We start from the raw sequence: 19,635 nt of genomic DNA, 5'->3' as shown, positions 1-19,635 counted from the left end.
GGTGCAGTAGTTATGTCCCTTCACAGCAACAGGTCCCACTGGTGGCTTTTTGTTCACTCTCTCCACTCTCACTCAGACTCTGGTGTTAGTGTTTGATCCTTCTGCCCCATCAAGTCTCAGCACACTACCAGCTCACTGTGGCTAGACCCAAAATGCCTCAACATCCTTTGTTGGTTCACTAATCCTGTTCATTATATTTAAGAAGATCCTTTATTAAATGTCTTTTTTTTTTAAATTAAGGGCTTCTGGTTTATTCTGGGAAAATGACATATCAGCTGTTGGTAGGTAATAAAATATAGGATAGAGTGGTAGTTATTATGACAGCAATTGGTGCTTATTGTTGCTCAAATAGTACTTTATTATGTTGGTGTGTTGGTTAGATCAGGGTTGATTCCAATGACGTAGCTGCAGTTTATTTTTCCTAACAGCTCAGAGCATTTATCATATCTTCAACCAAAATAGGAAGCAAAATTATCCCAAAAACGCTTTATAGCTGCTTGGAAAGCTGCTTTAGTGCTTAATGTAGTGTGTTTGGGAGTTGTCACTTGGATAGTGGTACTGGGCAATGGGGTAGAGGGAGAGTTAGTGGTAGATGCTGAGGGGGTTGCTGCTGATGTTGTGGTAGTGAGGTCTGTTGAAGTGGTAGGTAGTGTTAAGGAGGTGGTGGCTTCAGTTGTGGTGATGGTTGTAGTAGTTGGTTCTGTGGAAGTGGTGGTGGCTATTGTTGTGGGAGATTCTGTGGAAATGGTGGTGGTTGTGATGGTTGTGGGTTCTGTGGAAGTGGTGGTGGTTGCTGTTGTGGGAGGTTCTGTGGAAGTGGTGGTGGTTGCTGTTGTGGGAGGTTCTGTGGAAGTGGTGGTGGTTGCTGTTGTGGGAGGTTCTGTGGAAGTGAGGGTGGTTGCTGTTGTGGGAGGTTCTGTGGAAGTGAGGGTGGTTGATGGTGTGGGAGGTTCTGTGGAAGTGAGGGTGGTTGCTGTTGTGGGAGGTTCTGTGGAAGTGAGGGTGGTTGCTGGTGTGAGAGGTTCAGTGGAAGTGAGGGTGGTTGCTGTTGTGGGAGGTTCTGTGGAAGTGAGGGTGGTTGCTGTTGTGGGAGGTTCAGTGGAAGTGAGGGTGGTTGCTGGTGTGGGAGGTTCTGTGGAAGTGAGGGTGGTTGCTGTTGTGGGAGGTTCTGTGGAAGTGGTGGTGGTTATTGTTGTGGGAGGTTCTGTGGAAGTGAGGGTGGTTGCTGTTGTGGGAGGTTCAGTGGAAGTGAGGGTGGTTGCTGTTGTGGGAGGTTCTGTGGAAGTGGTGGTGGTTATTGTTGTGGGAGGTTCTGTGGAAGTGAGGGTGGTTATTGTTGTGGGAGGTTCTGTGGAAGTGAGGGTGGTTGCTGGTGTGGAAGGTTCTGTGGAAGTGAGGGTGGTTGCTGTTGTGGGAGGTTCTGTGGAAGTGAGGGTGGTTGCTGGTGTGGAAGGTTCTGTGGAAGTGAGAGTGGTTGCTGTTGTGGGAGGTTTTGTGGAAGTGGTGGTGGTTATTGTTGTGGGAGGTTCTGTGGAAGTGAGGGTGGTTGCTGTTGTGGGAGGTTCTGTGGAAGTGAGGGTGGTTGCTGGTGTGGGAGGTTCTGTGGAAGTGGTGGTGGTTACTGTTGTGGGAGGTTCTGTGGAAGTGAGGGTGGTTATTGTTGTGGGAGGTTCTGTGGAAGTGAGGGTGGTTGCTGGTGTGGAAGGTTCTGTGGAAGTGAGGGTGGTTGCTGTTGTGGGAGGTTCTGTGGAAGTGGTGGTGGTTATTGTTGTGGGAGGTTCTGTGGAAGTGAGGGTGGTTGCTGTTGTGGGAGGTTCTGTGGAAGTGAGGGTGGTTGCTGGTGTGGAAGGTTCTGTGGAAGTGAGGGTGGTTGCTGGTGTGGGAGGTTCTGTGGAAGTGGTGGTGGTTACTGTTGTGGGAGGTTCTGTGGAAGTGAGGGTGGTTGCTGTTGTGGGAGGTTCTGTGGAAGTGGTGATAGTTGTAGTGGTGGTGGGTTCTGTAGTGGTAGGGGTTGTGGTTCTAGGTTTGGGAGTTGTTTTAATTGGGGGTTGAGGCTTATCAGGATTTGGAAAATTGGGATATAAGGGTTTTGGCTTCCTAATAGGTACTGGAGGGTAAGGTCTTGGTTGAAAAGGTGAATTTGGATAAACTGGAAAAGGTCGAGGTTGTCTAATAGGGTTTGATGGAAGGGGTCCAAAGGGAGGAGGAGGAATGTTCTGAAAAAAAGGGGGCTGAAAAAAAGGAGGAGGGTGGGGTGGTGGAATAAATCCTGGGCCATAGGGAGGATTACGGCCTGGTGGAAACCCTCTTGGCGGGGGCAGACCGGGTGGTGGCCGCAGGACAGGTCCGTAGGGTCCCCTGGGAGCTCTCTGGCTGTCACTGGGCTGTGGTGATAAAAATCAAACAGAAACACAAAAATAAGGTTTTAAATTTGATCACTTAAATTTCTAACATTAGCATATGTAATTTAAAATCTCATACAGTCATATATTTCATTGAAAAAATAAGTTAGAAGAAAGAGTAGACTATTTTCCTCCCTTCCGGAACTCTAGCACTCAGTAAAAAGTGCTAAACAAAAGATACCTTTACTTTCAGACCTAAAGGTTTTAGAGGGGATGAAATTACCATGATTAACTAATGAAAATGGCTACCTTTGGAAGTTGGTTCAAATGGAAGTAAGTGCTCCGGTGTAATGACTAGCATACATTTGGTCTTGCCCAAGATTTCCACAGAGACATTTGGTCCATATCAACCCATGTACCTCATCCCATGTGCTATGACCACCTAGGCTCCCGAGGTGAGAAGGGTCATTATTGGCAATGCAGCCATAACACAATTATTGAACCAATAAAACATGGTAGTCTTTTTTAATGTATTAATCCTGTAAACCAAACGTATAAATAAACATTCTGGGCTGTTTGGACCCAGGCACATTTTCTAAGCATGGATAGTTTGGATAGGACTAAATTTCAAAAATCTTTTGGGATGGACCAAATGTTCCTGTGGACACTTTGCACAGGACCAAATACCCGACAAGGCAGTAGAACTACTTGGGGATGTTTTTTCTTACTCCCCATTCCAAGAAATCAGTGATATTCCAGGCTCTGAACCATTAGTTAATTGTGTTTATTGAGAAACTATTATATATAACACATCTTTTAGGGGCTAAGGAAAACATATTTAAGATATGAACCCCTGCTTACATAAGTCTGAAATCTAGTAGAAACCAAAAGCCCCCAAACCACAACCCAAACAATACAATAAAAAGTCTGTAGGAAGCAGTGTGATGTGTTACTTAAGACAAAGACACTGAAGTCTGATTGTTAGAACCAATCCTTCCTCTGTAGTAAGCTAGCGGAGGTGCTTACACTCTCTCTGCCATGGTCTCATTTCTGAAATAATTCTAGAAATAGTTCTGATCTTATACAGTGGTTGATAAGATTATGCATAATTTATGCATAGTGCTTAGACATAGTAAATAAAGTAAGGAATCAATATACATTTGAGCTATTTCATACTCTATGATTGCCAGGGTAGCAATTGCCAATTTGCATATATGACAGCAGTTCAAATTATAACTGAGAAATGTGCAAAAAATTCTATATGCAATAGCAATTTGAAGGGAAAGTATATTTTTAACAAAAGAGAGATTAAAAGTTGTCTAGTAGAAAAAATAGCATTTAAAATGAGGCTTAATTAATAGAGTAGAAATGGGGATGGAGGAAATAAAATTAGATGAATTTTATAAGCCAATGAACAGTGTCAGGAAAATACAAATCCTATTCTAGAATCAGTCAAAACACCAGTTTGAACAGAAGTTTCAATCACTCTTGCAGCATTCAACTTCTTGCCTCTGTGTCTTTCTTCCATATTGACTTAGGCAACATCAAACTTTTAGATCAACTCTAGACAATTTACCTTCTCTGTTTCTACTTGCAGGCTGGTGAACATTGCAAGAGAATCTCGCCAATCCCTAAATATTAGAAACACTAGAGATGCACAGTGTCTCCCCTCATCTGGTGTCTCAGCAGTGCTAATTCATTCTTCCTTATTTCCCCCAAAAGGCTGTCTTCTCAACATCCACACGCCTTCTCTAGCTCTCTTCCCTCCCACTCCCTAGAAAGATGATCTTGCCTTCTATTTCACAAAATTGAGGCTATCACTTGGAGGAGTTTGCTTTTCTGCCCACACACCTATAAAACCCACCTATATACAGTTGTTCTCCCTTCCTGTTTACATCCAACTTCTTCACCTGTTTTCAGTATGGATCGATCTCTTCCTTCCGATGGCCTTCTCTTAATTATCACTTTCCCCTTCAACCTCTTTTTTATTTCAGGCTTTATGGTCTCAGGCTATATAATTTCAATTTACATCTCATATACTAAAGTAGCTCATTGACCACCTAGTGTACCCCTGCACTATCATCACTAGGTTACCCCTTTCCATTCCTAGCCAGATATTGGGGAAGGCTGTACTAGATTTCCTGTTTCTACTTCCTAATATCCAATTTGCTATTTATCCTGGAATCTATTCCCAACACACAACCACATCTCTTTTTACAAAGATCAGCAATGACTCAATAATGACACGAAGAATTTAGCATAGAATTTGGCCTATTTTGATTGTCAATGAAACTAAAAGTTACTTTTTGTAAACTTATTAATAATGTGGGCTAATTTTATGATTATTTTATAAATGATATATTAGGCTTTTACATGCCCTATTGCCTCGGAATGTGCCTCTGTCGCTCAGGAGTTAACAAACGAAAGCTGTGGGCTCAAGGCAGCCTGCCTGGTTTGGTAAATAAAATTTTATTGGGACACAGTCATACTTATTTGTTTATTGTGGCTGCTTTTGTTCTTCCTAGGCTGAGTTGATTGGTTGGATTAAGAGACTTTATGGCCCACAAAGCCTAAAATATTTAGTACCTGACCCTTTTGGGAAAAAGTTTGTTAATCTCTGGCTATTATTTCCAATCTACCCTGTATTCTCAGACAGATTTTGTACAAGACTATTACACTACTGTCAACGGGTAGCATTAAATAAATATTTATGGGTGCTGTTCAGATATTTAGGAGTTTCTTTTTCTGACAAACATCACCGAATATGGGAAGTGAGGGTGTGTGGGAAGAGATTATATCTAAACCTGATTTCATGCACTAGTATCTTTTCACATCACTCGAAGTAAAATCCCAAGCTAGTGAAAGGCTTATGACACTCTATGCTACCTAATTCTTCTCTATCCCTGTGCTCTCACCTTCTGATCCTGTCTTCCTTTCTGACTCTGTTTGAGGCCTACTTGTTCCTCATGAGAGATATGCCTGCCAGTTTTGGCATTTCCTGTTTTCTCTCATTGTCTAGTTTGCTTTTTCACCTCCTTCAAGTCTCTAATTAAATGTCATTTTGTACCTCACTGTCCTATCTAAAATTGCAACTTTGTTCTATTCCCCTCTTACCCCTCCTAAGAGTCACCATTCTCTCCTCCCTTTCCTGCATTACACATAAGCTCCATGATGTTAGTAAGGTTTTGTCTACTTTGCTCACTGCCATTTACCCAACATCTCAAATAGTACATGGTAGACAGCAGGTGTTTAATAAATATTTCGTGGTGAATGAATTACATGAGTTAGTGATAAGCAGAAATTACCCTAACTTGAATTGTCTAATTCCCTCCTTGTACAAGGTAAGGAGTGTAAGGCTCTTTCCTTGAAGGTATTTGAGGGGAGCAAATACTTAAGTCCTCATTTTTTCTAATTTTGGTTTTATGACTTCTGCTGACTAGGGCCTTGCAATCAAAATGTGAGTCACTGACCAAGATCATCAACAACATCACCATCTGAGAGCTGGTTAAAAATGTAGACTCCTGGGCCCCATTCAGGTCTAGTACCTTTTCTACACAATCCTCTGGTGATTTGTGTGCCTTTTAGAATTTGTGGAATTTTAGAAATGCCAGGTGGCCTATGTTATTTGAAAACTGCTTATAGATTGTTCAATTCTGACTAGGGGTTTGATTCATTTATGCTGAGTATCACTTGTTTTTTCTTATACTCTTTCATTTTTTTCTGCTTTTTGTTCTTAAAGATTATAAATTGCCACCCTTACTGTTCTTTTCCAAACAGCTTAGTGGACAGAATGTGCTGCCTTTAGTTATCTTGTGTGCCTAGTGGATATCTCTTGTCAAATATTGACCCTTTGTCTTGAAGCTTAGACTTGGCTGATTATCCATCCCCACACCATACTTCCGATATCTTATAAAATGGCATGCATGAGTGGATAAGAGTCAGATACTTATTTGTTAGTCATACAGTCAACTACACAGAAGCAATCTGAATAACTTGTTTCATTGTTGAGGGTTCACCTCATTTGCTGCTCTATGCTACATGTATGTGCAGCCCAAGTACCTGTCTGGCGTTCCAGGGTTTTTGCAAAGTTAAATTCTCATGTGAGAAAAATCCATGTATTAAATTCATGTTTTTTTAGGACATCCTCTTCTTCTTATATAAATCAGATTCTATAATTTTATAAACTAGAAAATAATTTGTCTTAATTTGCATTAGTCTTGCAGTTCAGACTTCTCGAATAGAAATGTGCCATTAGTTTGTAAGAATCTTTTAAGACTCTTCAAGAATGATGTTTTGCATACGTCTCCTTAGAAGTTGCCTATTATCAGTATGAAACAGAGGGTTGTAGGAAAGGGAACAAAGATAGCATTTTCTCTCTTATTGTCTCTGAAGATTGCTCCATCAACAATGTTAGATAACTTTTTATCTAACTTTGTCAACTTTGCTTGCCTATGGAACTTTCTTTATCTTCTAATCTATTAACATTCTTAGGAAGTCTGAAGCATAATTTGTTAATGTGGTCAGAGGAGTCATATTTGCCACAATGTATGGGGGAATGCTTCAAAAAAAAGTGGTTTATTCTAGCATGATAAATTTGATGATTAATTATAATCATTGACCTAAGAATTTTTCATTTGATTTTTGATTTCAGGTCAATTTATTTTAACATTTTCCTTTAGATACCTGATGTAATTATAACACAATAGGATCAGAAGTTAATTTCAAAAATGTATTTGCATAATCTCAAACGTCAGCATGCATAAGAATCTTCTAGAACATAGGTTCCCAAGCCCGAAGCCAGATTTTTTTTTTCTTTCAGTTCTTGGATAGGTTCTGAAAATATACATTCTGAACAATTAGATCACATGTTTTTTTAATACAGATTCCCATGAAAAGAAATATTTTTCCATTTTAACATCATATTATAAATTAGAATATAGTGAAAATGAACCACTTGTCCAAGAATATTTACACAGATTCATTAAATTTACTAGAATAATAATTCTACTTCATGTGCTTATACTCTTGAAAGTTCTTATTAACGTATATTTGTTCACTGTGTAATGTACACAATTACTAAATAGTTTCTTTTAGGAATTTACTATGAAATGAAGACTTAATCTATGAAGCTCCTGATTTTGAATTCAACACTGGTACTTTTTGTGTCATTCAGTACTGGGCTTAGCACACAGTAGGCTGTCAGAAATTATTAAAAATATGATCTCACTTATATGTGGAATCTAATGAACAAAATAAACCCAGAGACAGAGAAGCAGGAAACAGGCTGTGGAATCTCAGAGGGAAGGTGGGTGGGTGAGAAGAGATCAACCAAAGAACTTGCATGCATACATGCATAACCCATGGACACAGACAATAGTGTGGCGAAGGCCTAAGGCAGGGAGTGCAGGTGGGCTAGAGGGGTCAATGGGGAAAAAAGGGAACATCTGTAATACTTTCAACAATAAAAATTAAAAAAAGTGAAACATACTTTGAGCACTCTCTCTCCTCTCTGTCATCCCAATACCAGCACATACTATGGTAATTGTTATTTCTCTGAGGTTCATATTATTCCATTGATGTTTCTGGCTATGGAACTTATTCCTTCCTTCTTTGCATTATATATTTTGGAGTCTACCAAGTGCTTTTCAAAAATTTGAATGAATGTATTTCTAGAGAAGATGACCTTTTTTATTTTCTTTCTTGTTTTTATTTTTCCTTAAGTGGAAAAGTAGAGTGGAGTAAACAATAACGTAGGAATTTACTCCTCAGTCAATGAACAGAAACATGTTAACTGTAACCAATGTATTTTTGGAGATTTAGAAAATTTACAAATATTTTCTTAAAATATATTTTTTCTTGATCTCAGAGAGGAAGGGAGAGGGAGAGAGATAGAAATATCAATGATGAGAGAGAATCATTGATTGGCTGCCTCCTGCATGCCCCTTCTGGGGATCCAGCCTGCAACCCAGGCATGTGTCCTTGATCAATTGAACCTGCAGCACTTTGGTCCATAGGTTGATGCTCTACTCCTGAGCCAAACCGGCCAGGGCTATAAATATTTTTAACAAAAATGATTATAAAATGATCTGTGAATTAATGTATCTTGTTATCCTTCTAGAAAATTTATCTTGAACTTTCTATTTTCCCATAGCCTTACAACATTTAGTAAATTTCAGTTATATTTTTCTGATTGATTGTTGTGCTTTTGAAAAAAAAGAAGAGATGTTCCTAGATAAAGAGATAGCTTTCCCAGATTCTACCTGCTTTCTATCCCTTCAATACTCAAAATTACTGGCCAGAAAGTCATATGAAAAAAGGAAAGAAAAAAGAAAATAGGGCCTGGTTGGTGTGGCTCAGTGTTTGAGCATCCCAGTCAGGGCACATGCCCAGATTGCAGGCTCTATCACCAGTAGGATGTCTGAAGGAGGCAGCTGATCAATGGTTCTCTCTCATTGATGTTTCTATCTCTCTCCCTCTCCCTTCCTCTTTCTGAAATCAATAAAAAACATATTTTTTTAAAAAGAAAGTAGGAAAAAAATCTATACTGATTGACATCTTGACACTATATTGTTATATAATGAAGGAGGACATCATCAGTATCAAAATTTCATTTGAAGTTATAATTAAGAAGAAGTATATTGAAGAGTATTTAGGACTGGGGGCAACTTACCGTGAAACATGCAGTAAGAGCCAACAGGCTGAAGATGAAAGTTAATTCTTTCATTTTTTAATATTGTTCCTGAAAGGATGAGATTACAAGTGGTTAATGAAATTGATAACGTAATTTTTCTTAATTTAAAATAAAAACTGAGAAAGGATTCTAGTGCATGTTCTATGATATGATCGAGAGAGAGAGAGAGAGAGAGAGAGAGAGAGAGAGAGAGAGAGAACCCAGCCCTTTAAATATATGTTTGTTTTGGGGAAAGGAAGAAGCATACATGCACAGCAATGTTGTTATATATTTGATATTTTATAACAAAATGATAGGACTTGTATGAAAGGTAACCCCAGATACTTTTTAAAATACCTTTTGAAAAGCAAAGCTTTATAGGCAATTCTTATGGCCTCCTGTAGTGACTAATTTGGAGAGATATAACTTATTTGGTTGTACTTTTGATAATATTTGTTAAAATTAGTCAAAATTTATAGACTTCTATAAATTCATGATCTGGATAGAGCCAATGTGAATGGACTTTTATAAAGCCTAATTTCTTAATACAATTTATTTTTAAAAACAAAAATGCAATTCCTGTTAGATTTATCTGAAGGGGAAATAATTGCAACATGTATCTTTCCTTTAACATCCATCTACTAAGGCACTCTGATCTTTTTTCTCATATGATTCCCCAAAGCAAATTATTATCTATCATTGACTAAGTTAAGAAAAAGGGTTTTTGTCCTTAATTTGATTTATTTTTCAGCAGTATATAACAACTTGTGCTCTGGGCAGCTAAATTCAAGCACCATCATGCTGACAGATTGCCTTGAGGTGAATGTGGTATCTACCATCTGCACCAGCTTTGAAAATGACATAGAAAGAGAGGTGCACAGATCCCACAGTGGTATGGTCATGAGGCCACCCACTTGAAAGTGCTTTTTAAATAGGCTCTCTCTGTAGACAGTTTAAAAACACATAAAATACCACCTCAAAAACAGCAGAAATGCATATTATTTTTATGTCTTTTAGACTCTTCTACTCATGATTGGCTTTAGAGACTATTAACATATATCAGCAGAAAAGAGTCAATAAATTATGAAACTGGATGTAAATTGTATAACCATTCAGTATGATTGTTCTTCATGACTTACTCTTTCACAAATGTTAAAGATTAGGTGAGAATGTTTAAGTTTTATTCACTTAGGTGAGAATGTTTAAGTTTATTCACAAAATTCAATTGTAAAATAGTGTGTTGTCAATTACAGTCACTGTGTTACACTGTAGAGCCCAAGACTTATTATAACTGGGGAGCTTTGTACCTTCTACCAACTTCTCTCTATATCCCTAACCACAGTCTCTGGCAACAATTTTCTACCCTCTGTTCCTATGAGTTTGACTTTTTTTTTTTTAGATTCTTTTTTCAAAAGAATGCAATATTTGTCTTTTTCCCCCCTGGCTTAATTCTACTTAGCAAAATGCTCTTCAGGTTTCTCTATGTTTTTTCTTTTTAAAGGCTGAATAATATTCCAATATAGTTTATCACATGTGAGAATTATAAGCTTGAGAACCCAAGCAAAAATTCAAACTTCAAAGTAAAAATACTTACATCTACATTTCTAATACGTACCTTGACTGGAGATTCTTCTCTGGAACAACCAAACTTGCTTAATTTTACTTTTGCCAGGCAGTCAGTTTACATAGCCACAGTCTGAAAATTCAAGGAGAAAAAGGACTTCTACAGAAAATCTTGCTTCTTAAATACCTTTGTCTGGATTTTTATTGGAGTTAAGAGGAAGGTTGAGGGAAGATAATCTGGGTTGATTTTCTTTACTGAAACAAAGAAATGATAGTTACAGTTGCCAGTTTGGCAACTTCATCCACAGAACTGTGATCCAATCACTGTCTACCAGGCCTTGGGAAAGCATACAGAATGGTCTACGACAGTAGTTTCCCAACTTGACTGCACATTAAGATTACCTGGGCAGCTTTCACAATCCATGGGGCAGGAAGACAGGCAAAAGTATTTTAAGACTGTCTTGTAGTGTTCACAAAACAAAGTCTTGATTGAGAACCACTGCTGTAAGATAGTGTGACTCTGGTTTTTCCATGTCTAGGCATATGTATTGGAACTGATATGTGTTCTGTAAGAGTTAGTTTATTTGGCAAGATGGATTTTGAAAAATGGAAAAGGAGGAAGTTAAAATAAATGCCATGTCTCAATTTTGGAAGTAAGAAAAAAGATCTTGTGGTGGGAAGGGCAGAGTTAGTAAACAGTCTTTATAGTTTTTTAATCTTAATTTGATACTTCCTTCCTAGGTGGAATTTTATTTAACATTAGATGTAATTTTATTTAAAGGTACTGTAAACAAGCTTTTGAGCTAATTAAAATATCAAACATAGAAATTGCTTAAGAAATGTTCCTGTAGCTAATGAATAGCTACTTAAAGTGTAAGAAAATACTCTAAGATATATTAGGTTCTGTAGGTATATGGTGCTATCTTCATTATCATAACAATATGAATGAGTACAATATATTCTAGACTAGCAAAGATGCGAGGTGTGGAAAATTATATAAACTATTTTAAATTGTGGCAAATGGATATAGTATATCAGATAATTTTATATTTACAATGAATCCGGCTACTGAGAGATTTACTCATATGTGATCAATGTATTCAGTTGAGAAAAATTATCCTATGCTAGGATAATTTGTTGAGTCTTTACCATGTCCTAACTATGTGATAATATTTCATGTGGATTAGATCATTATCATTTAATCATCACAATCAATCTTTGCAATTTATGTTATTATTATCAGATTACTGTTAAAAATGAATCATAGGGAAGTCAATTAACTTTATGTTTGTACAAATATTTAAGATAGGATTGACCTTAAATTTGACAGATTTAAGAGCTTGAGTTTTTTTCCACTGTGTTATTTTATTCCCCAAGTTTAATTGTTTTTCAATAGCTTAACTAATTAGCATACTTTTGAAATTATAACACTCACTGAAGTGTGCATGAAACCCCTTAGTAATTTATCATATCAATCTAGAGCAGTGGTTCTCAACCTTCCTAATGCCACGACCCTTTAATACAGTTCCTTATGTTGTGGTGACCCCCAACCATAAAATTATTTTTGTTGCTACTTCATAACTGTAATTTTGCTACTGTTATGAATCATAATGTAAATATCTGATATGCAGGATGTATTTTTATTGTTACAAATTGAACATAATTAAAGCATAGTGATTAATCACAAAACAATATGTAATTATATATGTGTTTTCCAATGTTCTTAGGCGACCCCTGTGAAAGGGTTGTTCGACCCCCAAAGGGGTCGCGACCCACAGGTTGAGAACCGCTGATCTAGAGGGTTGCAAACATTAAAGAATGGCAGGAGAAGAATCAGAAAGAAAATATCAGATTGCATTACATGTAAGTATTTTTCAAGAAATATTTTATGGTTGTACCTGTGGGTGTTTATGGGATTATGTAAATTATGTCTTTGAGTTGCAGTCATAAAAGTATGAAAGCCTTTGTTATAGTTTAGTGGTGTATGTGGGATGAAGTCAAGTAGCCTGGCTGGAATCCCAACTCCCTTCTGTGTTTAGCTGTATGTTGTATGGACAACTACTTAATCACATGTGCCAACATTGTCATCCACAAAATAAGATAGTATTAATTCTATGTGATAGAATTGTTATGATGATTAAATGAAATTGCATATATAAAATATAATCCATGTGTTTATTAATTGTTAGTCAAAATTTTAATAGGTCTTTCTTCCTTACCTCAGTTAATTTTTAAAATATCCTAATATGATAGTTTTCTGGTAATTGAGGTATGATGTATATTTAAATTTTAAAGGTGATTTAAAAGGTTTTGATGGTGATGGGGGCATTGAGTTGAAGTTGCTCTTAAACTACCAAGTTTTCTTGTCATATCTTTGGCTCATGATTTCATGTAGTTGACAAGTAGAAATCATACACAATAGATTAATTTATTTCTTAATTAGCCATCTGTATGTTCTCTTTCAAGAAATGTCTGCTCAGGTCCTCTGCCCACTTTTGAAATGGATTGTTTACTTTTTTGAGTTGTGTGAGTTCCTTATCTATTTTGGATATTAACTCTTATGTATGTCCCCAAAATTTTGATATGTCATATTGTCTTTCTCATTTTTACTATGTTTTTTTTTGATTTCTTCTTTTATTTCTTCATTGAGCCAGTTGTTATTTAGTAGCATGTTGTTTAATCTCCATATACTTGTGGTTTTTCCAGCTTCTTTTTTGCAGTTGATTTTTAATTTCAAAGCATTGTGTTTGGAGAATATGCTTGTTATGATTTTACCCTTCCTTAATTTGATGAGGCAAGTTTTGTGTCTCAAGTCTATCACTTCAACACATGCATACAGAGAGAACCAGTATTTCATGTTACTTCCAAATCTAACTAATCTTCATAAACTTAACTAATATTATATGTAATATAGTATGCTGCAGAAATTAGTCAAGTGAATTTATAGTTAGGTCATTTCACTTCAAAGTTTAATACCAACATTTATTTTCTGGGTAATAACAGACAAGCTATTTTAACTCATTGTGCCTCAATATCTTCATTGAAAAATGTGGACATTTATAATTTCAATGTCATAAAATTTAGCTATTCCATCATTAATTCATTAATTAATTCATTCAATATTTATTTAATGTTGATGTCAGACATGATGCTAGTTGTAAAATTCCAGAATATTTACATTGTTAGGGTTTTAAAAATACTGTAGTGGTCATAGGTAGTATAGGAACAAAGCCACATTTTGAGAGTTGATCTTAGTTTTAAATTACTGAACCTAATATAATTTGATTTCAATTGCATTTTGTTGCCTTAAAAAATTCTGATGACATAATCAACAGTAATAAACTATATGACTGGTTTGCTTTCCTTAGGTCCTAATCAGTTAGTAAGCAATTGCATGTCCAAACAGTGAAGATAATAGTATTTCTAAGTTAACATGAAAAGTTCAATAAACCACTTTCTTTTCTGACAGTAATTCAGGTGTCAAAAGAGGAGTATTTCTTCTTTCTTGTTTTGATGCCAGTATATTTTTTCAGCCAAGTGTTTTAAATCCAGGAACCATCTACATTGTAATGGATCATTGGCTCTGAAGGACTTAAGATGAACATTGGCAAAACTAGAAGATCATTTGAGTGACTTGAGACTAACAAAGGATTAGAGCAATGTAAGCCACCGGAAGCATCTAAAGAACAATATAAATGAACAAACAAATCAGAAACAGACTCATAGATACAGAGGACAGGCTGATAGTTGCCAGAGGGAGTGGGTGTTGGGGGACTGGGTGAAAAAGGTGAAGGCATTCAGAAGTACAAATTGGGAATTAGGAAAAAAGTCATGGTGTTGGAAAGTACAGCATGGAGAATATAGTCAATAATATTGTAATAACTATGAATGGTGCCAGATGGGTATATGAACTATTGGGGAAATCACTTTGTAAATATGTCCAACCACTATGCTGTCTATCTGAAAATTATACAAAGTAATATTGAATATAAACTATAATTGGAAAAAAATTAAAAATTATAAAGGAAAAAAACAGCAACTCACATTAATCTTTAGTTAATTCGTGGTGTTAAGAGGTCTTGGATGAATACTTTCTAAAAGTATTTCTGACGGAGCTAATGTCTTTGGTCTCAGGTAGTTCAAGATGACAGTAGAGTCGCATGGTTGCTGGTGCAGAGATTTATGTGACAGAAAGAAACTTTAGAAAATATAGTCTGTTAAAAATGAAGTTTTATCACCTAAAAACTACGACAAATACCTTAAATAACAACTTTAAATTTTGGGTGAAAATGGTATATTGTTCTCTGAAATGGAAATGAAAAGGCCTCAGTTTTAGAATTGACCTTGCCACCTATGAATAGCATGGCCTTGGGTGAAATTTTATTAACCTCTTAGGGCTTTATTTCCTTCCTTTGTGAAAAGGCCAAGTTAAATTGAATAGCTCCTTTTTGTTCCCATTAGAGGCAGATCTGGGTGTGGAGGGTCCTAAAGCTTATAATTTTTGGAGTTGATTGTAAGAAAAACAATAGAAAATTATAATTACCAGCTACCTGCAGTATTGACTGATAACAGCAATAGAAGGAAAAGAAGAATGTCTAAATGTCACAGGCTTCATTGAGGTGAGAAGTGTTTTTCAGAAAAAGATTTGGAAAGTAATGGTTTCTGCTACTTGGCTTTATTGCAGTAACATCAACAAAAATTGCAGTGACTAACAAAAGCAAACATTGATTTCTCTCCTATGGCATCCAAGGGCAGCCTGTTTCTGCAGTTTTGTTGTGTGTGTTTCTCATTCCAGGATCCGGGTGGAAGGAGTCTCTATTTAGGACACATAGTTCTTGTGCTGTAAAGGGAAACAGTACGAAAGCAGGACTGATGGAAATTTTGCCTGAGAGTTGCCTATGGTGGCTTCAGCTCACATTACAATGCCAAAGCAAGTCAGGGTGCCACTTTGTCAATGAGATAGGGTGATATACTCTGCATAGAGGGCAGGATTATGGCAACGAGTAAAAAATCTAAAATCCTCTTTTTATAAGGACAGTGAAAGCAGATGATTGGGAAAAGTAGTACCATTTCCCACAGTTGGGAAGCAGCAGCCAAGAGACGACAAATTACTTCATTTTCTTGAGATTGAGCATTGAGGATGAATCTGTATCTTCCACTTCAGAGGGTCCACTTATTTTTCGTAAAGAAGCAATCTTCTTCTTTGAAAGTCTAATTCTTTCTGCTTTCTCTGGAATGCAGCTTCATTAATCATCACCTTTTCAAAATTAAACATTCAATTCTCATTTTCAACTGATTATAAATCCTAATTCATTTTTCCTAAAAGAAAATTATGCTCTTGATTGCATTACCCTCTCAAACCATCAACTGTCTCTTTTTGGTCTCTTTAACAGAAAACCTCTTTTGTTGCTGTTATGCCCAGAATTCAAGATCCCCAAGAAACCATGCCAGGGAGTCAGTCCGATGCAAAAGCAGGAGGTCCTTTATTGAGTTAGCTAACCCGACCCGGACCTCCAGTCGACGCAGCGACCGGAAACCGAGTGAGACCCATGTGAAAATCCGGGCTTTCATAGTGAGGGGAGGGGAGCTGGCTGTGGCCCTGCCGATTGGCCGGGCGCAAGTCGGGTCTTGTTACACAGGATGTGGTCATCTCTATGGCGCGCACATCCCTTGCTTGTCATTGGTTAGTTCAAAGAAATCCTGGGCGTGGCCAGCAGGGGCCTGGGCTCGGGAAGAAGGCACTTTTCTGAGCACATGGCCTCTGCCCCAACATGGAGGATCCAGGGTAAGATGGAGGGCGTAGCCCTCGCCCTTTCATTCCCCCCTTGTCTTGGAACTTCCGGCTCAATCATGAGACGGACTGCACTTCTATTTCACCGTCACTAGGGGCCCGTAGTGAGCACACAGAGCTATCAACTGAACTATTTTATACACTTAACAAATGGTCCGGTGGAAGGGAAAGAAACCAGTTTAGCTTTAACAACTTCTATTGAAATAGAATTTTTCTTCTTAGAATTCCTCCATGGCTATTAAAACCTGAGCATTGCCAAATTTTGGAGGAATTACATAAGGAGAAAACCATATTGATCTCATGCTCTAGACCGTTTATCTAAACAGGCCTTTCCCAGCTTTACTAACCCTGACATGGGCATGATGACTCAGGCCTGCAAGCAGTACACAGGCTGCCTACTGTCAACTGTCTTTTAACAGAGACCCAAAACCTGATGAGCATCCTTTACTTTTGGGGGTCACCCCCCACAGTTCCCTTCCAGGACAGCCAACACACACTCAAGCCTGCAAGAGAATTAAAGGTCAATATAACATATCAATACAATAAAACATGATACTAGACATGTGATCCTATGAATTGTCCTTGTCATTTTGGAGCCGTGTCCATGAAGGCGCAGGCATTATCTAAATCTATTTAATGTTACCAGCATCACGCAGGTCGAGCACGCCGTAGCTTGAGCTTGAGCGGGTTGCGTGGATCTCGATCGATGCTCCATTTGGTGATGAAGTCTTTCCGGATCGTGGAGGGGTCCGCTGACCGGACGTGAGTGTGATGAACCCAGGTCGCGATGCCGTCTACCTTAAGAGCAGTGGGGGTTGTCAGCACCACGGTGAAGGGACCCTTCCAACGTGGCTCAAGGGTCTCTTGATGATGCCTTCTGACGTAGACCCAATCTCCTGGTCTGTGTTGATGAGGAGTTGGGGTTGGGCTGGTCTCATAGATGGCGCGGAGGCGCGGCCAGATGTCCTCGTGCACCCTTTGGAGCCCTCTTAAGGAAAGAGATAGTTCTTGATTTTCAAATTCAGCGAGTAAGTCAGCTTTAAGGTTAGGAATGATAGGGGGTGGCCTGCCAAACATGATCTCATAGGGAGTAAAACCCAGGGTGTAAGGGGAGTTCCTCACCCTGTAAAGGGCATATGGAAGGAGAGCCACCCAGTCCCCGCCAGTCTCCATGGTTAATTTGGTAAGGGTCTCTTTTAGAGTTCTATTCATTCTCTCTACCTGACCTGAACTCTGGGGTCTATAAGCACAATGTAATTTCCAATTTGCCCCAATAGCCCTAGTTACTACCTGCGTTACCTGTGAAATAAAGGCTGGCCCGTTGTCAGATCCTATCATAGCAGGAAAACCATACCTGGGTAAGATGTCTTCCAGCAGCTTCTTGGCCACCGTCTGAGCTGTTTCGTGCTTGGTTGGGTATGCCTCTACCCAGCCAGAGAAGGTGTCTATGAACACTAAAAGATATTTATAACCATACTTCCCTGGTTTAATTTCAGTGAAATCAACCTCCCATTGTGCTCCTGGTTTGGTGCCTCTGAGCCTGGTCCCTCTTTCATTTGATCCGACCCTTGCATTTGTAAGTTGGCAGGTCTTGCAGGCAGACACAACCTGATCTATCTTGGTATTCTGCTGGTGAATTTTGATCCTGGCATGTTGGATTAAGTCCTTCATTTTCCGGGTTCCCAGGTGAGTGGATTGGTGCATATGTTTTAATATCGTGTCCCCAAGCCAGTCCGGCAGTATAAGTTCTCCTTCTGGTGTATGCCACCATCCCTTTATTTCCTGGGCTCTGGGGAGCTTTCTGATACGTTGCAACTCTTCCTGGGAGTACTTGGGCTGGTCTGGTAAGACTGGGTCCCCTGGGTCTGGGAGTTGTAAGGCCATGGTAGGGACCGAGGTAAGGGCTACTGCCTTTGCAGCCTGGTCAGCCTTTTGGTTGCCTTTCGCTACCGGGTCATCAGCTTTTTGGTGTCCCTGGCAGTGGATTATGGCTAACTTGGCAGGAAGCCATAAGGCCGCGAGCAGGTCGAGAATTTCCTGCTTATTTTTTATTGTCCGTCCCTCTGCTGTCAATAGCCCTCTTTCCTGGTAGATTGCCCCGTGAACATGAGCTGTAGCAAATGCATAACGGCTGTCTGTGTAAACATTAAGCCGTTTTCCAGCCCCCAGTGTCAGTGCCTTGGTGAGTGCAATGAGTTCTGCTCTCTGAGCTGATGTCCCAGGGGGCAGAGCCTCCGCCCACACGGTGTTCGTGTCTGTGACCACCGCTGCACCCGCATACCTGCACCCGTTTCGCACGAAGCTGCTTCCATCCGTGAACCAGGTGGCCTCTGCATCCAGGAGGGGCCGATCGGTCAAGTCCTTCCGAAGTCCATGTACCTGCTCCAGGATTCCCGCACAGTCATGTAGTGGGGCATCTAGGTCAGGGTCAGGTAGCAGGGTAGCAGGGTTGAGGGCCGCACTGGGATGGAACCGTACTCTAGGGGGGTTGAGCAGCAAGCTTTGATAGTGGGTCATGCGAGCATTGCTCATCCACCTATCGGGAGGTTGTTTTAGGACCCCTTCAATGGCATGCGGGGTTGTGATCCAGATCTCCTGTCCCAGGGTCAGTTTGTCAGCATCCTTGACTAAGAGCGCGGTTGCCGCAATGATTCTTAGGCACGGTGGCCAGCCGGCGGCTACGGGATCCAGCTTTTTAGACAAATATGCTACTGGGCGACTCCAGGGGCCTAAAGCCTGGGTTAAAACTCCTTTTGCTACTCCTTTGCGCTCGTCTACAAAGAGGCGAAAGGGTTTTGTAATGTCTGGTAGGCCCAGGGCTGGAGCAGCCAAAAGAGCTTTCTTTATCTGATTAAAGGCAATTTCTTCTGTCTCAGTCCATTTAAAGGCCTTCCCCTCCTTGGTGGCTTCGTATAGGGGCCTGGCGATCTCAGCAAAACTCGGTATCCAGAGGCGGCAATAGCCAGCCGATCCTAGGAATTCCCTCACCTCCCTCCGGGAGGTGGGAGCAGGGATTTTCAAGACTGTCTCTTTTCTAGCATCTGACAACCGCCGCTGTCCGCCCTCCAGTATGTATCCCAGGTAACTCACCCTCTTTTGGCATATCTGAGCCTTCTTCGCCAAGGCCCGGTACCCTAAGGTTCCTAAGGTGGCCAGCAGATCTTTGGTCCCTTGCTCACAATCTTTGGCTGTATCGGCAGCAATCAGGATGTCATCTACGTATTGAAGAAGGGTGAGATTGGGGTGTTCCCTCCTGTACTCACCGAGGT

At 39.4% G+C, this 19,635-nt stretch overlaps 1 protein-coding gene across 1 annotated transcript; it reads right to left on the bottom strand.

Annotated features, from left to right (window-relative positions):
- Positions 1-449: 449 nt before the first annotated feature.
- LOC118667805 (mucin-2-like) lies at positions 450-3,870 on the bottom strand. Its single transcript, XM_036331921.1, has 2 exons — positions 3,775-3,870; positions 450-2,384 (listed from the first exon to the last, which is right to left on the bottom strand). The coding sequence occupies exons 1-2, from the start codon at positions 3,868-3,870 to the stop codon at positions 450-452; spliced, it is 2,031 nt and encodes a 676-aa protein (XP_036187814.1).
- Positions 3,871-19,635: the final 15,765 nt, after the last annotated feature.

This window comes from Myotis myotis, unplaced genomic scaffold (assembly GCF_014108235.1).
Source record: "Myotis myotis isolate mMyoMyo1 unplaced genomic scaffold, mMyoMyo1.p scaffold_m19_p_1, whole genome shotgun sequence".
In the NCBI taxonomy this organism is placed as follows: domain Eukaryota; kingdom Metazoa; phylum Chordata; class Mammalia; order Chiroptera; family Vespertilionidae; genus Myotis; species Myotis myotis.
Note: the sequence above shows the minus strand (reverse complement) of the source record. Positions and strands in the feature narration are given on the sequence as shown.

Coding starts and splice junctions, on each gene's coding strand:
- LOC118667805 (XM_036331921.1), bottom strand. CDS start 3,870: ATGGAAGAAAGACACAGAGGCAAGAAGTTGAATGCTGCAAGAGTGATT. Junction 2,385..3,774: donor CTGATTCTAGAATAGGATTT/GTATTTTCCTGA, acceptor TTATCACCACAG/CCCAGTGACAGCCAGAGAGC.